Genomic DNA, 17,854 nt, shown 5'->3' with positions numbered 1-17,854 from the left:
AAAGATCAAGGTTTTGGATGGGGAAAGATAAGAGATGGTGGTGAACAGCTGTTTTAAAGACCTGGAGGGAGGAGTGGGATTGAAGGGAGTGTGGGAGTTTGTTCCAGAGGTGGGATAAAAGAGGAATGAAAGAGTGAAGGTGAGCAGAGAGCCGAGATTTCGGCAGTTTAACCATCAGAGGGTTGCTGGCAGATCTTGTGCGACCTGTAGGAATATTTGGGGGACAAAGCACAGAGAGAGCTGGGGGAGCAAGGCCGGAGAGGAGTCGGTAGAAGACAAAGACCACCTACCCGTCTGCGGTGAGTGAGTGAAAGGCCCTCTGAGATAGCTTCATCACGGGAGATACCAATGACTCTGAAAGCTTTGGTTTCAACACCGTGAAGCCGAGCTAGGTGTGAGGCAGGAGCACTGGCCCATAGGGGAGAACAGCATTCCATTGAGCTGCGGATGAAAGCCTTGTATGTGGTGAGGAGCTCAGGTGTGCCGAGGAAGGACTTCGCACGACGGAGGATGCCCAGTCGGCGACTGGCTTTGGAGGCCAGCTTGGAAATGTGGTTTTCCCAAGAAAGATCATGGCAGATAGTGAGACCCAAAAGCTTGAGCGACAGAACTTCTTGGAGAGGATTGTTGAGAAAGTAGATGGGAGGGTTGTCCAGTCGATCTTTTCGGAGAGACAGAGAAAGAGTGTGAGATTTGTCAGGATTGAAAGACATGTTCCACTTGTTTGACCAGTCTGTGATTTTGTCCAGGTCTTCAGAGAGTCAGGAGGCTGCAGACTGCCGATCTGAGGGAAGAGGAATGGAGCGGCAGAGAGTGGAGTCATCAGCAAAGAGATAGTGAGGATTTTCCAGAGAGTCGGAGAGATCATTGATAAAGACCAGAAAAAGCACAGGGCCCAGAACACTGCCTTGGGGAACTCAAGCCTGAACAGGAAGGGGAGATGAGAGAAATCCATTCAGGGCCACACGTTGTCTACGACCAGAGACGAAGTCCGCAAACCATGCATGGAGATTTCCATGGATACCATAGGAGGAGAGTTTGGTGAGCAGAGCTGGGTGCCAGACCGTATCGAAGGCATGTGATATGTCAAGGGAGACGGCTCTGATTTCCTATTTGGCATTGAGGACCTCCATCCAATTTTGAGACAGCAGAAGCAGCATGTCCAGAGTAGAATGACCTGGTCTGAATCCAAATTGATGATCGGAGATCAAGCCATTGGAGAAGAGGAAGGATTTGATATCCGAAGCAATGATGGATTCCATGACTTTGCTGATAATTGGGAGCAGGCTGATTGGTCTGTAGTTGCAAGGATCTGTTTTTGCACCTTTTTTGTGTAAAGCAGTAATGTTTGCTGATTTCCAGGATGCTGGCAGATGACCTTGAGCAAAAGAGGGTGAAAAGAACAGAGAGAGGGTGACATAGAGTGGCAGCGCAGGATTTTAGGACCCGTGGGCTGATGCCGTCTGGTCCAGTTGCAGAATCAGAGTCGAGGTTTGACAAAAACTCGTCCACCTTGTCAGGAGAGAAGGACACAGAGTCCAGGAGTAGTTGGGTTCGACTGGGTAAGGTGGGAACAGAGAGAGAGATGGGTTTGGGACACAAGATTTTGAGGCAAACACAGAGTTGAGGCATTCGGCTTTGTCACGTGCGGTGTCAACTGTGTAGCCATTTGAGGTAAGGGAGGGGATGGAGGGGGAACAAACACCAGAAACGGATTTGACCAGATACCACCAGGATTTGGAGGAAGGAGACAGGTTTGAGAGTTCATTCTTGAGTGTGGAGAGATAGTGCTTCCTGGCACTCCTGAGGGTAGACACACACTTGTTCCGAGCTCGGTGGAAGGAACTGAGATTGCCTTCAGTTGGATTAGCCTTCCAAGAGGCAAAGGCAAGTTATTTCAGGGCAACTGCCTTACCACAAGATTCAGTGTACCATGGACGGGAGGAAGGGTAAGACAACTGAAGACGAGATGGGATAAATCTGTGCATGAGAGAGAGAAAGAGAGCAGTTTGCTTTGGAAGAATTCCCAGGAAGAATTGATGTCAGAGGCAGTGGAGATGGGAGACCAGTCCAGATGATTGATGGCTGCTTGAAGACCGTGCCAGTCGGCCTGAGTGAAATGCCAGACTCGGCGACGCTGAGGAGGCTCTCTGAGAATGGCCATAGAGATGTCCACTTTAACAAGCACATACCTGATCAGAAGAACCGATTGGGGCAGAAGAAGAGCAGCAGACATTAGCAGGGAAATTTGTCATAACCAAGTCTAGAAGAGAAGATACACCATTGGCTGAGATCCGGGTCGGGAAATTGACAGATTGTGTCAATCCCAGTGAGTCGCAGAAGTCCTTTGCTGAGGTGCCATGGCTGGTGAGAGATGAACCCACACCCAGCCAGCTGGCATGATTACAGTTGAAGTCGCCACATATGAGGAAGAGAGAGTTGGGATGAGTGGATAGAAGTTGGTCCATGTTGTCAGACAGCGAAATGTAAATGGAGTCATCACTGTTTGGAGGACGGTACAGAACACATATGAACAAAAGGTGGGAGCGGAGAGGAAGCCGTAGCCAGAGGTACTCCTGGGAGTGAGGTGGAGAGAGGGCAGTGCAAGGAGAGTGAGGAAGAGAGTTTTTGATAAAGATAGCCACCCCACCACCAGGACGAGGCTCAGGTCTATCATACCGGAGGAGGGAGTAACCAGGAAGAGATATTAAGGAATCGGAGACATCTTGAAGGAGGAAAGTTTCTGTTAAGCAGATCAAGTCTGGATTGTTAGAAGCAACCTGTATGGAGAGATCAGTCAGGTTTGAGCGAAGGCCCCGGATGTTTGAGGTCCATACCGTTAATGAAGAGAGAGGGGGAGCATCGGGTACAGGACAGGGGATGGGAGATGTCGGGTAAGATGAAGGATGAGAGGGGGAGGTAGTGAGAGGTAGGGAGAGCAGTTGATAGTGTGTCAGAGATTACAGAAGAGTTACAAGAAAAGGAAGGATGAGGAGAACGAAAGGTTTGATGGTGAAGGGATGAGGCAAAGTGAGGGGTTGTTTGAGGGGGGGCAGAGGAAAGTAGGTTGGGGGAGGTGGAGGTATGAGATAGAAGGGAGACGAAGTGGGGAGGAGGCAGTTTTGAGGAGGAGGAGGAGGGGGGAGGGAGAATTGGAGAGGAATGGTATGGGAGGATATTTGAATGGGAGGATATTTGAATGGGAGGGGTTGGGGGGGAGTTTTGAAGGGGAGGAGTGAGGGGGGAGTTTAGGAGGGGAGGGGCAAGGGGGGAGTTTTGGAGGGGCCCTCGACCTTTACACCTATAAGGCCCTCGACTCTCTTTCGGGGTCCCTTCGACCTTAACACCCCTTACTCCCTTCAGACACGTTTAGACAGCTATAGACTGCTTGTACCCTTGACCATTTAGAGTTAGAAACCTTTTTCGATGCAAACCATAAACATATAGTCTTCTTGCAAAACACAGACTATACTTTTTTCAGCAATTAATGTGCAAACTCGACCCACCATAGGGTGGGTACTCTGCAAATATATCTCCGAATAACACGCACACACCTCAATAACCTGAGCACGAGTCGAGAGAATTTCCATACGTCGTTATTGGATTGGCAGTTAAAAATCCCCACTGCCTCTGCAATGGCATTTAGGTAATCTTGCCTGACCTGGCCTGGCCAACATGTGGAGCCAGTCTGTACTTCATAGCCAACTGAAATTATTCAGGGCAGCATGGGATGGACACAAAAAAATACTTCCTGTGAAAAGACACTGCTGGCTATGTCCATCTAGCTTTGAAAATAAATATCCCATAGGCCGAGAGAGCTGGTGACTGCTCTTTTTTTGGTTGTTTGTTTGAGGACAGTGATGCCTTAGGACATTTCTGACACCTATTGCTCAAAACAAAGTGAACAGGATCATTCAGCCATGATTACACGTTCTGTATTCATACCGAAAGTAGGGATCAAGCAAGTGGCGTGTAGCCGACAGACCTGCAGGAATGATGGCACTTGTCACAGACGGCCATTTCAGCCACAATGGCCAGGTTGGTATGATTGTGCACGACCTATATTTATGATGCAGCGGCGACCAGCACACCCACACACTCCAACAAATGCACCAACAATTAATTTTTTGTATATACTTGGGTTAGAGGATTTTAAATGGTAGGTTTTTATTTATTTACTTATTTTTACATAGGCAGTGATAGGACTGGGAGCTGCAGCCTGAAGGTAATAAAAAAAGAGAAGAGGTAGGACAGTGGTCAGGTAGAGGTCTTTCACTCAGTCGTTAACACACGGAACGGTCTCTGGAAAAGTTGTGGCAACAGAAAGAAAATATGGTTTTAAAATTGAGTGAGGTAGGTATCGAGAAGTCGCAGGGATAGAGCGTTGCATGATGGGTATTGACCAGAATGGCAGATAGCCGAGATATAAATGGGTGATTGTATACCCGTGTAGTGATAGTGATGACTATAAAATGGTCTTTGTCAAAAGGTGAATGCACTTTTTTATGCCTCCGCCGACAAAGTCGCAGGAGGCATTACGTTTTCAGGTTGTCCATCTGTCCGTGATACGTTTTCGTTGCCGTGATAACTTGAGAACGGTTAAAGGGATCCGAGTAAAACTTGGCACAGGAATGTATAATGAGGTAAAGATGAACCGATTAGATTTTGGGGTCACGAGGTGAAAGGGCAACGGTAAGAGGTCATGTTTGGTGAAAATACTGTTACCGCGATAACTTGGGAACCAGTGATGGGATTCTGACCAAATTTGGTATACTTATGTAGAATGATGTAAAGATAAACTGATTTGATTTTGGGGTCAAGAGGTCAAAGGTCAAAGTCTAATATGTATAAATTGAGAACGGCTGAAGTGATCGAATTCAAACTTGGTACAGGTATGTAAAATGACGTAAAGATTAACTTATCCGATTTTGGGGTCAAAGGTCAAATCTAATAGGTCTATAACTTGAGAACGGCTGAAGTGGTCAAATTCAAACTTGGTACAGGTATGTATAATGTAAAGATTAACTGATTCGATTTTGGGTTCAATAGGTCAAAGGTTAAAGGTCAAAGTCTGTAATAGGTTTACAACTTGAGAATGGCTAAAGGGATCTAATTAAAACTTGGTACAGCTATGTATAATGATGTAAAGATTAACTAATTAGATTTTGGTGCTCCCAAAGTCAAAGGTCATAGGTCATGTTCAAGTAAAAAAAATGTGAGAACGTGTGAACAGCTGAAGGGGTTTCAATTAAAACTTGGTACAGGTATGTATAATGATGTAAACATGAACCGATTCAATTTGGGGGTCGATAGGTCAAAGGTCAGAGGCCATGTCAGGCAAAAATGTGCTAAATTGGGCACAGCTGAATGGATTTAAATCAAACTTGATACAAGTATTATAATTATGTAATAATGTGGGCAGAGGCAAATCAGTTGACGTCGAAGAGTGCCGTTCGTTTCTTTTTTTTTTTTACGCACATAATCGAGGCTTGTGGAAGAGCTCGTACACTGAATGGATCAGGACCCAAGAGGATGCAAAAGTAACAGTAGAGATGCACGCAAAATGAACAGTAGAGGGAGGGGGGGGGGGCACTTGCCTAGTGGAAGGCCAGGATAGAGGGAGACTTTGACAAATAATGGGTGAGAGCAGGAATGGATGGCAGGAGAGGATGCATTAGGTGGACAAGATGAATACAGGAGGAAACTCAAAGGTGGGAAAACTGGAAATTTGGATGGAGGAGGGATTGGGGGAGGGGGGGGGGGTACTCTATTGGAGTTTATACATTCCTCACCCCACCATTAGAGAAAAATATATAAGCGGATAGATTGAATTTATAGAACACAGCTCAATTAACACGACATTAATTAGTCTTACACTTCGAAGAGCGGAATCACATTATTAGCACCACTATCCTTGACACTGCCATCTTCAGCTGCATTTGAACCTATAACCTCCAGGATGTTAATCCACCATTCTCAATAAGAAGCCACCACCATAATTAACAAATACAACACAAAAATTGCAATATCAGCCACTTCCCATTGAACCATAAATATACAAGTTTTGGCCACAAGACTGAAAAATACTGACATTCCATTCAATTCAATTCCCATCGCACCTGTGCTCCCATCCGAAATGACGTCTGCAAGGCCTTTACGGACCACCGTGACGCCATCAAGAGCGAGTGATACGTCACGAACGGCCTCTTCGGACTTCTCCCTTTCATTTGTTTGGTTATCCAGCTGCCTCGGGATGATGGAAGAGAAACACGCGTCGCCTGTGAGTATCGTGCAAACCAACAAAGTTGAGCACAGATTTCTGTCGGTTCTGCCATGTGCGTATTAACATAGATCAAAGATTATGTTGACATCGCTTTTTTCTTTCATTTAGATGGACAATTTAGATGATGGATGGAATTTAGATGGATGGACATTTAGATGGACAAAGAGGATTCCGCTTCCGGTCCCTCGAGCGACGGGGCTTGCTTTGATCTCTCCACGGCATCAAAGTTTGAGTGTTTTCCCGTTCGTTTCTTTGTCAAATTTCCGCTGCGTATTTTGTTGTGTATGTGTTATTGTGTGTTTCTATTTGGTTTTGGTTTTGTAGTTGTTGCAAATTTGTGTGTAATTAGTCGTTTCTTTGTCCACGCCTCGTGCGGCCTGGTGTCTCGTGCGGCCTCCTCGTCTCGACTTGTGCCCCGCCCCCTATATTCTCGTTTGTTCTTTCACCTCTGCTCCTGCTTTCTCAAATCCACGTTCTCACTTAGAGACTTTTCCCGGATTGTTTTCATGGTTTTGTTTAAATATTTATTTAAATATGTTTAAACCGCAGTGGTGATCCCCCCCCCCCCCCCCCCCAGGATTTCCATGTTTTAAACGTTTCGCAGTGTGTACCCTGGATAAGAATAGGTACGCCGTATCCCTGCGTGTCGTAGGAGGCGACTAAGAGGGTTGGCGTCAGGAAGGGCATCCGGCCATAAAAAACATTGCCTCAAAAAGAGAACCATGACAATTACAACTACATGTGGGCAGGGTACAGCCCGAAGTGGAGATCGGTTTCTGAGGTTTGGGACATGGAATGTAGGGACAATGACAGGGAGATCAGGAGAAGTGGTGGAAGTATTGGTCAGAAGAAGAGTGGACATATGTTGTGTGCAAGAGACGAGATGGAAGGGAAGTGGTGTGAGAATGGTGAAGGGTAGGCAGGGACAGAAATACAAGTTTGTGTGGCAAGGGTGCCTGGAGGGCGTGAATGGTGTTGGTGTCCTGTTTTCTGAGGAGTTTGTAGACAGTGTGGTGAGTGTGACTAGAGTGAGTGATAGGTTGATGATGGTGAAAATGATGATTGGAAAGCTCTTGGTGAACGTCATCTCGGGATATGCTCCGCAGGTTGGTCGGAGCGATGAAGAGAAGGACAAGTTCTGGTGTGCGATAGAGAAGCTGATGGAAAACGTGAAAGATGAGGAAGTTGTTGTGGTAGGAGGAGACCTAAATGGACATGTGGGAAGGAGTATGGATGGTTTTGACGGAGTTCATGGGGGTTACGGATATGGTGTGAGAAATGGAGAAGGTGAAAGGATTTTGGAGTTTGCTGATGGAGCTGATTTGTTATACTCAGTTCCAGAAAGAGGATAATAAGCTTGTTACATACACGTCAGGTGGGTCGACGACAACCGTTGACTACCTGATGGTGCGTAGGCGAGATAGGGGGCACCTCCGAGACACAAAGGTGATCCCGGGGGAGGAGGCTGTTTCACAGCACCACTTGGTTGTCTGCGACGTAAGGGTGAAAGGTGCGAGCAGAGCTCGGCGGGTAAAGTACCATCCGAGAATGAAGGTGTGGAGGTTTAAAGAGGTGACAGTAAGGGAGGCATTAAAAGAGAGGCTGAGTAGGGTCGAGGATGATGTGGTTGAGCTTGAAAGTGGTTGGATGTCAATGAAAGCTAGTCTGTTGGGAGCCGTTGGTAAGGTATGTGGATGGACAAAAGGGCCACCGAGGCACTCGGGAACATGGTGGTGGGATGATGAAGTTGGAAAGAAGATTGACGAGAAGAGGAAGAAGTTCAAGGCGTGGCAGAAGGCGAAGGGTACGTGAGCAGAAAAAGCAGAGCATGAAAGATATAAGGCAGCCAAGAAGGCTGCAAAGAAAGAGGTAGCAAAGGCGCAGGAGACATGTAGGTAAATGTTCGGAGAACGCTTGGATTCGGAAGAGGGTCAGAGAGCGGTATTCAAGATTGCAAAGCAGATAGCGAAAGAGAGGTGTGATGTGATGGGGGTGAGTTGCTTGAAGGATGAGGTGGGACAAATCGTTATGGACCCGGATGGAATTAAAGGAAGATGGAAAAGATATATGGAAATGCTGTTGAATACAGAGAATGAATGGGATGGCAACATAGAGAGTAACCCGGTTTTAGGACCTGCAGAGAAGATAACTGAGAAGGAAGTTGAGGAAGCGATAAAAGCAATGAAGGGTAGAAAAGCGGGAGGGCCGACGGGAGTTGTGGGAGATATGTTGAAGGCAGCAGGAAGTTGGGGTGTGAAGAGAATGACAGAGATCTGTAATCTGGTGGTGAAAGAAGGCCGCATTCCAGTGGATTGGGAACTGAGTACCCTCGTCCCTCTATACAAGGGGAAAGGTGACCCTCTGGAGTGTGGCTCGTACCGAGCGATAAAGTTATTGGAGCATGGAATGAAGGTATTGGAAAGGGTGTTGGAGAGGAGGATAAGGAAGAAAGTGAAGATCGACGAAATGCAGTTTGGATTTATGCCAGGAAGAGGAACGACAGACGCGCTTTTCATTGTGAGGCAGTTGCAGGAGAAGTACATGGAGAAGAGGAAGAAGTTGTTTCTTGGGTTTGTCGATCTGGAGAAAGCATTCGATCGGGTTCCACGCAAAGTATTGACATGGGCATTGAGGAAGTTAGGAGTGGAGGAATGGTTGATCAGAGTAGTGATGGCAATGTACAAAAGAGCGCGCACAGCTGTAAGGACGAAGGACGGGAACAGTGGTGAGTTTGAGGTGAAGGTGGGAGTGCATCAGGGGTCGGTACTAAGTCCACTACTATTTGTAGCTGTGATGGAGGTGCTGGCTCAGAACGTAAAGGAGGGTTTACCGTGGGAGTTGTTGTATGCAGATGATCTGGTGTTGATTGCGGAAAGTATGGATGGACTGAAGGAAAAGATGAACACGTGGAAGGAATGTATGGAGACAAAAGGTCTGAAGGTGAATATCGGAAAGACGAAGGTGATGGCATGTGGTAAAGCATGTGGTGAGGCGGAAAGAACTGTGAAGTGGCCCTGTGCTGTGTGTAGGAAGGGTGTCGGAGTAAACTCCATTCAGTGTACAATGTGCGCTGAGTGGGTTCATCAAAAATGTAGTGGTCTGAGAGGGTCATTAACCAGTGTGGCAGCTACATTCAAATGGAAGGTGTGCACAGAGGGAGCTGCAGATGGAGGAAATGTTGAGTTGGATCTTGGAGACGGCGTAAAGCTGGAAGGTGTGAAAACATTTTGCTACCTCGGAGACATGCTGAATGGAGAAGGTGGATCAGACTCGGCAACGGTTGCTCGAGTGAGATGTGCATGGAAGAAGTTTCGGGAATTGAGTGGCGTGCTGATGATGAGGGGAGTGTCGTTGAAGCTGAAGGGAAAGGTGTATGCTGCATGTGTGAGAAGTGTTATGATTTATGGGAGCGAGACATGGGTAATGAACGTAGAGCAGCAACGAAGGTTGGAAAGGGTGGAAATGCGAATGGTTCGACGGATGTGCGGAGTATCGTTGAGAGAGAGGAAGACAAATGATGAATTGCGAAAGATGATGGGAATAGAGCTTGTGATTGATGCTGTGAAGAGGAACAGGTTGAGATGGTTTGGTCATGTGTTGAGGAAGGATGAAAGTGACTGGTTGAGAAGTGTGATGGAAATGAATGTAGAAGGAAGTAGAGGACGGAGAAGACCGAGAAAGACTTGGCTAAAGATGGTGGAAGAAGAAATGCGGGCAAGGGGGTTAACAAGGAGAGATGCAGAAAATAGGGCAAAATGGAGAGGATTGTCATGGGGACCGCAAGGCTAACCCCCGCTCTTGCAGGGAAAATGGCCTTAAAATGCATGTTGTTGTTGTGTTGTTGTTAGATGGACAAACTTACCAACCCATTTTCAATGTCCTACAAGGACAACGTTAATAATCCAATTTTGTGACCTAAAAACAGTGAAAACGAGAACGGCACTCTCCCTCGATGTGTATTGTGTACCCTGCTCTCTCTCCCTCGATGTGTACCCTGCTCTCTCTCCCTCGATGTGTTCCCCTGCTCTCTCTCCCTCGATGTGTTCCCCTGCTCTCTCTCCCTCGATGTGTACCCCTGCTCTCTCTCCCTCGATGTGTACCCACCCTGCTCTCTCTCCCTCGATGTGTACCCCTGCTCTCTCTCCCTCGATGTGTACCCCTGCTCTCTCTCCCTCGATATGTACCCTGCTCTCTCTCCCTCGATGTGTACCCCTGCTCTCTCTCCCTCGATGTGTACCCCTGCTCTCTCTCCCTCGATGTGTACCCCTGCTCTCTCTCCCTCGATGTGTACCCCTGCTCTCTCTCCCTCGATGTGTGCCCCTGCTCTCTCTCCCTCGATGTGTGCCCCTGCTCTCTCTCTCCCTCGATGTGTGCCCCTGCTCTCTCTCTCCCTCGATGTGTGCCCCTGCTCTCTCTCCCTCGATGTGTACCCTGCTCTCTCTCCATGTGTACCCTGCTCTCTCTCCCTCTATGTGTACCCTGCTCTCTCTCTCCCTCGATTTGTACCCTGCTCTCTCTCCCTCGATTTGTACCCTGCTCTCTCTCCCTCGATTTGTACCCTGCTCTCTCTCCCTCGATTTGTACCCTGCTCTCTCTCCCTCGATTTGTACCCTGCTCTCTCTCCCTCGATTTGTACCCTGCTCTCTCTCCCTCGATTTGTACCCTGCTCTCTCTCCCTCGATGTGTACCCCTGCTCTCTCTCCCTCGATGTGTACCCTGCTCTCTCTCCCTCGATGTGTGCCCCTGCTCTCTCTCTCCCTCGATGTGTGCCCCTGCTCTCTCTCTCCCTCGATGTGTGCCCCTGCTCTCTTTCCCTCGATGTGTACCCTGCTCTCTCTCCCTCGATGTGTACCCTGCTCTCTCTCCATGTGTACCCTGCTCTCTCTCCCTCTATGTGTACCCTGCTCTCTCTCCCTCGATTTGTACCCTGCTCTCTCTCCCTCGATTTGTACCCTGCTCTCTCTCCCTCGATTTGTACCCTGCTCTCTCCCCCTCGATTTGTACCCTGCTCTCTCTCCCTCGATTTGTACCCTGCTCTCTCTCCCTCGATTTGTACCCTGCTCTCTCTCCCTCGATGTGTACCCCTGCTCTCTCTCCCTCGATGTGTACCCTGCTCTCTCTCCCTCGATTTGTACCCTGCTCTCTCTCCCTCGATTTGTACCCTGCTCTCTCTCCCTCGATGTGTACCCCTGCTCTCTCTCCCTCGATGTGTACCCTGCTCTCTCTCCCTCGATGTGTACCCTGCTCTCTCTCCCTCGATGTGTACCCTGCTCTCTCTCCCTCGATGTGTACCCTGCTCTCTCTCCCTCGATGTGTACCCTGCTCTCTCTCCCTCGATGTGTACCCTGCTCTCTCTCCCTCGATGTGTACCCTGCTCTCTCTCCCTCGATGTGTACCCTGCTCTCTCTCCCTCGATGTGTACCCTGCTCTCTCTCCCTCGATGTGTACCCTGCTCTCTTTCCCTCGATGTGTACCCCTGCTCTCTCTCCCTCGATGTGCACCCTGCTCTCTCTCCCTCGATGTGTACCCGTTCTCGCTATCGTTCCATGACAACATGGGCCTTAGGACAGTCCTTCACTGCATACGGCTCCTGCTTGTTCGGTTGCGATTGTGCATCGCTGCCAGTGATTGGTTATCACGAATGATCTGCTGTAGGCTTCGTACAGGTAAAGGCCGACGTGGAGGCCTGGATCTGTTTCCTGTAAATGAGCTGTGCGTCCAAATGACGATTCGTTCTTCGCCAAGGTACAAATTATCCGATCTAGCTACTGTGCCCGGCTACCCCACTGTAAGACTACTGCCATGTTTCATCTCAAGTCTAGCGGGGAATTCGATGGGTCCAGTCCGAAGGTTCCGCCAACGGGCTCTCCGTCTTCTCCCGGGACGCACGGGGTGTGCACTGCTTGCTTTGTTCGATATCTTCTTGTTTGGGATTTCCTTTCTCTATATATATATATATATATATATATATATATATCTAGAAACTGATTGCTAACCAGACTATGAGTGCGCGGCGGAATTGCAGTAACCCCGTAATCGGGATTGATGCCACCCCGGGCGTTTCGACTGGCAGTAACATCCTTTCAGATGTATTTCGATTCTTCGCATTTCTATATATCCATCTGCTGTTTATCGATATGTGCCTACTGTTCAATGGCCTGCGAGTAACGTTTTATACGCGGGGAGAATGTGGTGAAATCGTCATCTAAGTTACGACCCTGGTGTTATTCTACTCATTGCCACTACGCGGCTCCTATAAAGAGACTGCCGTTCAGCGCAGAAGGTAGTTCTGTGCCATGTAATTCTATAGCATCTCCGGGCTTCCGTAGAATGGTAAGGATTCTGCATTGTGCGCTGCATGCTCGCTTCAATAGATATCTGTATATGCCTTTATTTACCTGTTGTAATACTAATACTATGATTGCTGGTTCTCCCTTTAGATGCTGTCTGAGATCGATCACGATTAAACTCTGCTCTGAGACAATGTTGTATCTCTGATTATTACAACACCCTCACTACCCTTTGAACCTGAACCCTTTATTAGCCTCATGAAGACTTGATTTTCAGAAGCAACTATGGTTACAGTTATGGGGTAGAGGGTAGTCGTTATAATGTAAGGTCTTAGCACCATTTGTGTTGCATGTAGCTTATAGGCCTTTGAAAGTGTATTAAAGATGTTCCAAAGATAAATGACTGGCATACAAGTGCCTTGTGTATTTTATACTAAAAGGTTAAGGTTGCCCTATCCCATGTTTCTGATGTTGAATCGGGTGGGAATGAGGTGATCCAGGTGTCCACCACATTCATACCACCGCCCTGCGGATCAGCGTGTGGCGGAATGTCCCCTCTTATCGCATGCCATTGGGGAAAAGGAAGAAGGGTCGAACCTCAGGCCTCCTATCAATGAGGGGTGGGCCCTCCTGCATGACCGCTCCTGACTGGAGAGGAGTCAGGAGGCATGCCATAGATTGTGCTGATTGTTGACCACAGCACTCTACTATGGTTCAAGCACGGTGCCATTGATTGACTAAGGCTGTCGCTGTGTCACCATGGAGTGATATTTGCTGGCGCTATCAGGTGCTGATGAAACACCTTGAGAGCGACAATGGAAGCAGGAGTCCATAAAATGCAGGTGATCTGAGACGGTCCCTATGTGTGTATGTATGTACGAGGTGTGTTAAAAAAGTATCCGACCTTTGTTCATAAAAAATACTCGTATCCAGATACAACAAACTTATACTAATCTCCTTCAAAGTAGTCCCCTTGGGCTGCCACACACTTCTCCCAACGGTTCTGCCACTGTCGGAAGCAGCGCTGGAACGTCTCTTTTGGGATGGCGCGCAGCTGGTCCGTCGCATTCCGCATGATGTCTTCTCTGGACTGAAATATGGTCCCTTTCAGGGGCATTTTCAGCTTGGAGAAAAGCCAGAAGTCACACGGAGCCATGTCGGGAGAGTAGGGAGCCTGACGAAGCACAGGTGTGTTGTGTTTGGCCAAGAAACTCTATCAAATGTGAAGAATGGGCGGTGCGTTATCGTGATGGAGCTGCCAATTGCCCGCTGCCCACAGGTCCGGCCGTTTGCGTCGCACAGCGTCACGAAGGCGACACAGAACCTCTTGGTAATACTCCTTGGTGATGGTTGTGCCATGTGGTGCGTACTCGTGATGAACCACGCCACTGGAGTCGAAGAAGACGGTCAGCATGACTTTGACATTGCTGCGGACCTGCCTTGCTTTTTTTGGCCTCGGGGATGTTGGATGCTTCCATTGTGATGACTGCAACTTGGTTTCTGGGTCGTACCCATAAACCCAGGACTCATCGCCAGTGATCACTGTGTTGAGGAAGCTGGGATCGCTGTTCACAGTCTCCAGCATGTCCTGTGCAATCTCCAAACGGAGTTGCTTCTGCTCAATCGTTAGCAGCTTTGGTACGAACTTTGCTGAGATTCTCCTGAAGCCCAAATCCTCCTTCATAATGGAATGAACGGATCCAATGCTGACGCCCACCTCGTCTGCAAGTTCTCTGATCGTGATTCGACGATCCTGCATCACCAGGGTCCTCAATTGGTCAATGACGATCTCATTTCGGGATGTTGAGGGCCTACCCGAACGTGCTTCACTCTCCACTGATGTGCGGCCATCTTTGAAGCGGTTGTACCACTCTTTTATCTGTGTGGTGCTCATTGCTTCGTCCCCGAAGGCCTGTTGAATCTTGCGGATCGTTTCCACTTGGGAATCGCCAAGCTTTACACAAAATTTGATGCAGTAGCGTTGTTCAAGTTTTTCCGTCATTTTGTCAAAAACGAAAATCCGACGGCGCTCACTTACACTTCCTCACTCATCGGCGGTCTGCCGTTGAATGACAGCTTCTGCAGGTGGGAAAAAATTCACGCGTGCGCATTAGGATCGCCTACATACGTGCACCAATCAACGCCTCCCTACCTTCATTTGTTTACGCACGACAAATTAAGGTCGCATACTTTTTGAACACACCTCGTATGTATATGTATGTATGTATGTATATGTATATATGTGTGTGTGTGTGGTGTCCATGGATGTCCCTCTCCCTCCCTCCTTTGAGAGAGGAATTCTAAGTTCCCAAGCTGTTCCACTGTGAACTACACCTCCAGCATCATTGTGATTACCTTCCAGTCCTAGTTATCTCACCCAGTTCCATGTGTATAGTTGTGTATGTGGTCCAATAGTTATGGTTGGTAGTTTCATCGCTTGTTAAGTATCACGTTTAATAATTGTCTATTTTGTCTTCAGGATTTTGTGCCGTTTTGTATGTTTATTAAATCATTTTTTATTTTTTCTTCAGCCAAGTGTGCATGTCTTTCCTGCCATCAATCTCAGTTGATGATTTGTTTAATTGAGAACTCCTGGAGGGTAATCCCTTTATTTGGCCAATTTCACATGTTCTACATGCGAAAATTGAGGAGCATCACAACAACTGTTTGGGAGCGCCGCCTCAACTTGGCTTCAAGTCTGCTTTCCGTGGGATTATTTTCTGGAGTGTGCCGTTCCTGCCTTTCCATGCAGTTGTGGCTGAGGGCTGCACTTGCGACAATACAATATTGTGATTAATACAAGTCAGCGTGTTGCATGCAACCATCAGGACTCACGATGCAGAGTATATATCGTTAATTTTGTGAGTATAGTGTTGGAGGGAGAGCGAGTCTTCCAACGACGAGGTTTGAAGTAAACTCACCAAAGCATTGAACAGTCGTTTAAACTCCACCACATTGGGTGTCAGGATAGTGTTACGGTAACCCTTTATCAAGGAAATGTTCTGATGCACCAACTCCAAAGCATCCTGGGGATGACAAAGTACATCACAAACAAAATATTGAAATGGTTGATGATTCGCAATGCAAATCCCGTGCTGAACATCACATGCCGGGTACCCCTTTGACACATTTTTGTATGAACAAAAGACCAATAATCATAAGCATCAGTGAAGTGCAAGCCAAAAGTGGGGGTGGGGGAGGGGTGTGAAAAGCAGGATCTTTGATTCTCACCGCATCAATCACAAGAGGGATGTTCAGTCCTTTGGCTGCTTCAATAATTCCCTGAAGGAAAAACAAAAACTCAACTCGATGTCCAAGTCGTACATCACACATTATGTCCCGCAAATGAAAACCGAACTGGGCCCGATACAAATTTGTCCCCGAATTGTATCGTTGGTGGGAATTTTACCATCTGGTTTAGCTTCTCCCATTACGGGGGATTTCCTCGACCATTTATGCTGGTGGTAATTCCAAAGAAGCTACTCCGTATTATTCTGCATTGTAGAGTAAATTGTGAGAAAAATCACAGATTAGTGTGCAATTAGTTACACCTGCAGTGTTGTATATTTGGGATACTACCGCATTCCTTACTGAAAGTTAAAGGAACCAGAGTCCATTCCAGAAAGGGTTTAGAGTTGTATTTCCGAGACCTTATATCCAATGGATCTCAGAAACAGGTTCGTTTGTATTCGTGTTTTGGGGTGATATCTAAATCTGCAGCCCGTTTGTGAAAACAAATGATCATTTTCATTGGTCACTCGAGTCGATTAACCAATGGCCTTCATTTTCTCAGCAAAGATAGGAATGTTAGATACAACCCATTATAATAATTTACAGGATGGAATTACTCAGATATGACACTTCAATAGCATGCACCTTTGCATTCTTCAGGATGCCAGGGTCTCTGCCCAAGCCAGGACCAATCACGAGGGAGTGGAAGCGGGGCAGCCATTGGCTCACTTCCTGTGGTGCTTCGGCATGGTCACTGCTCAAACACGGGGTGGAAGCAAAGCGACGCTAACAATAAAAGTTTAACAATCATAATGTGGATCACATTCTTTACTGATGTGTGTTGGACGGTATATTAAGAAGAAGAAGAAGAATTGGTACAGTGTGATGTTAAAGCTAAGACGTCAATTCCATATGGAACAAATACGAGATACGAACATGTAAGGCGTTGTGTAATACGAACGAACATGTAAGTTGAGACGAGACTTTTCTGCTAAAAGTGGAGCAAAGTAAAAAGGGTAAGAAGTTTTAATGTTGTAATTAGACTTCAACTGGGGTAGAATGGTCACCAGGGTTTGAGATTTCTGGTTACCTCTGGATATAGAATCATCTAGCAAGTATGAGCGGTTTTTGTAGAGGGAGGGACTTTCGTGACGGTTTCATCTCCAAAAATGTATAAATGGGAAAGCGGTGTAGACAAGGGGCAGAAGGAGAAGGTCCAGTCAAGGGACGCTTTGTTGCGTACCATACCACATTGAGGTTTTGGAGTTACTGCTTTAGTCTCAACTTTGTACACACCCGCATGCCAGTGCAGATCGATCGTGTAACGATCGTTCCGGTTTTTTTTTTAATCTGGAGAGGGATGTTCTTAGTCGTTTGATTTTTATGCCTCCGCCCTCGAAGGTGGACGGAGGCATTATGTTTTCGTGTTGTCCGTCCGTCCATATGGGCTAAACCTCGTTTTTCTCAGCAACCACCTGTCCAATTGAGACGAAACTTTCAGGTAGGAGTGACACGCATGCAGAACGTTTTTATGATAATTGTGACGTTACAGGTCACGTGGTATGGCAGCCATTTTGGATTAAATGCAGATAATTAAAAAATGATTTCTCGGAAACTGCTGAATGGAAATTTTTTGAAACTTGGCACATTGTCGAGTACTCCCAATTGGGAACAAAAGCATGATAATGCTGACATCGGTGAAGTGGTATCCCAGCCAAAATTGTTTTAATCGAATTCCTTATCTTAAAAATCTGAAATTGCATGCACATGATCTATGACCCATTTGTATTGAAATATTAAATTTATGACACCATCGGTCACATGGTTTGGCAGCTATATTGGATTCAGGCTAAAACCTTTAAAAAAAACTTCTTCTTCCAAACCACAAAATCGACTGACTCGAAACTTTACATGTGTCATTGACTGGCATGGCAATTAAAAGATGTTCACGAAAACATCATTGGTCACATGGTGTAGCAGCCATATTCGATTTAAGGAAAATATTAAATAATTATGTGTGAAACCGCTTACCCTATCGATGCGAAATTTT

The 17,854-nt window shown here is 47.0% G+C and overlaps 1 protein-coding gene across 3 annotated transcripts in view; it reads right to left on the bottom strand.

The window, feature by feature from the left end:
* NAXD (NAD(P)HX dehydratase) overlaps nucleotides 1-17,854 on the bottom strand; it is a 48,396-nt gene that overhangs the window by 4,714 nt on the left and 25,828 nt on the right. For all 3 annotated transcript variants that reach the window (XM_068112499.2, XM_068112498.2, XM_068112497.2), the window contains exons 7-10: nucleotides 16,450-16,558; nucleotides 15,805-15,855; nucleotides 15,495-15,599; nucleotides 6,120-6,243 (exon numbers count right to left, since the gene is read on the bottom strand). In XM_068112499.2, coding sequence (XP_067968600.2) covers nucleotides 6,120-6,243; nucleotides 15,495-15,599; nucleotides 15,805-15,855; nucleotides 16,450-16,558 — 389 coding nt within the window. The remainder of the gene's footprint in view (nucleotides 1-6,119; nucleotides 6,244-15,494; nucleotides 15,600-15,804; nucleotides 15,856-16,449; nucleotides 16,559-17,854) is intronic.

The sequence above is a fragment of the Myxine glutinosa genome, chromosome 4 (assembly GCF_964187855.1).
Source record: "Myxine glutinosa chromosome 4, kmMyxGlut1.1, whole genome shotgun sequence".
Classification (NCBI taxonomy): domain Eukaryota; kingdom Metazoa; phylum Chordata; class Myxini; order Myxiniformes; family Myxinidae; genus Myxine; species Myxine glutinosa.
The sequence above is the reverse complement of the archived record's forward strand: the minus strand, read 5'-3'. Positions and strand labels throughout refer to the sequence as shown.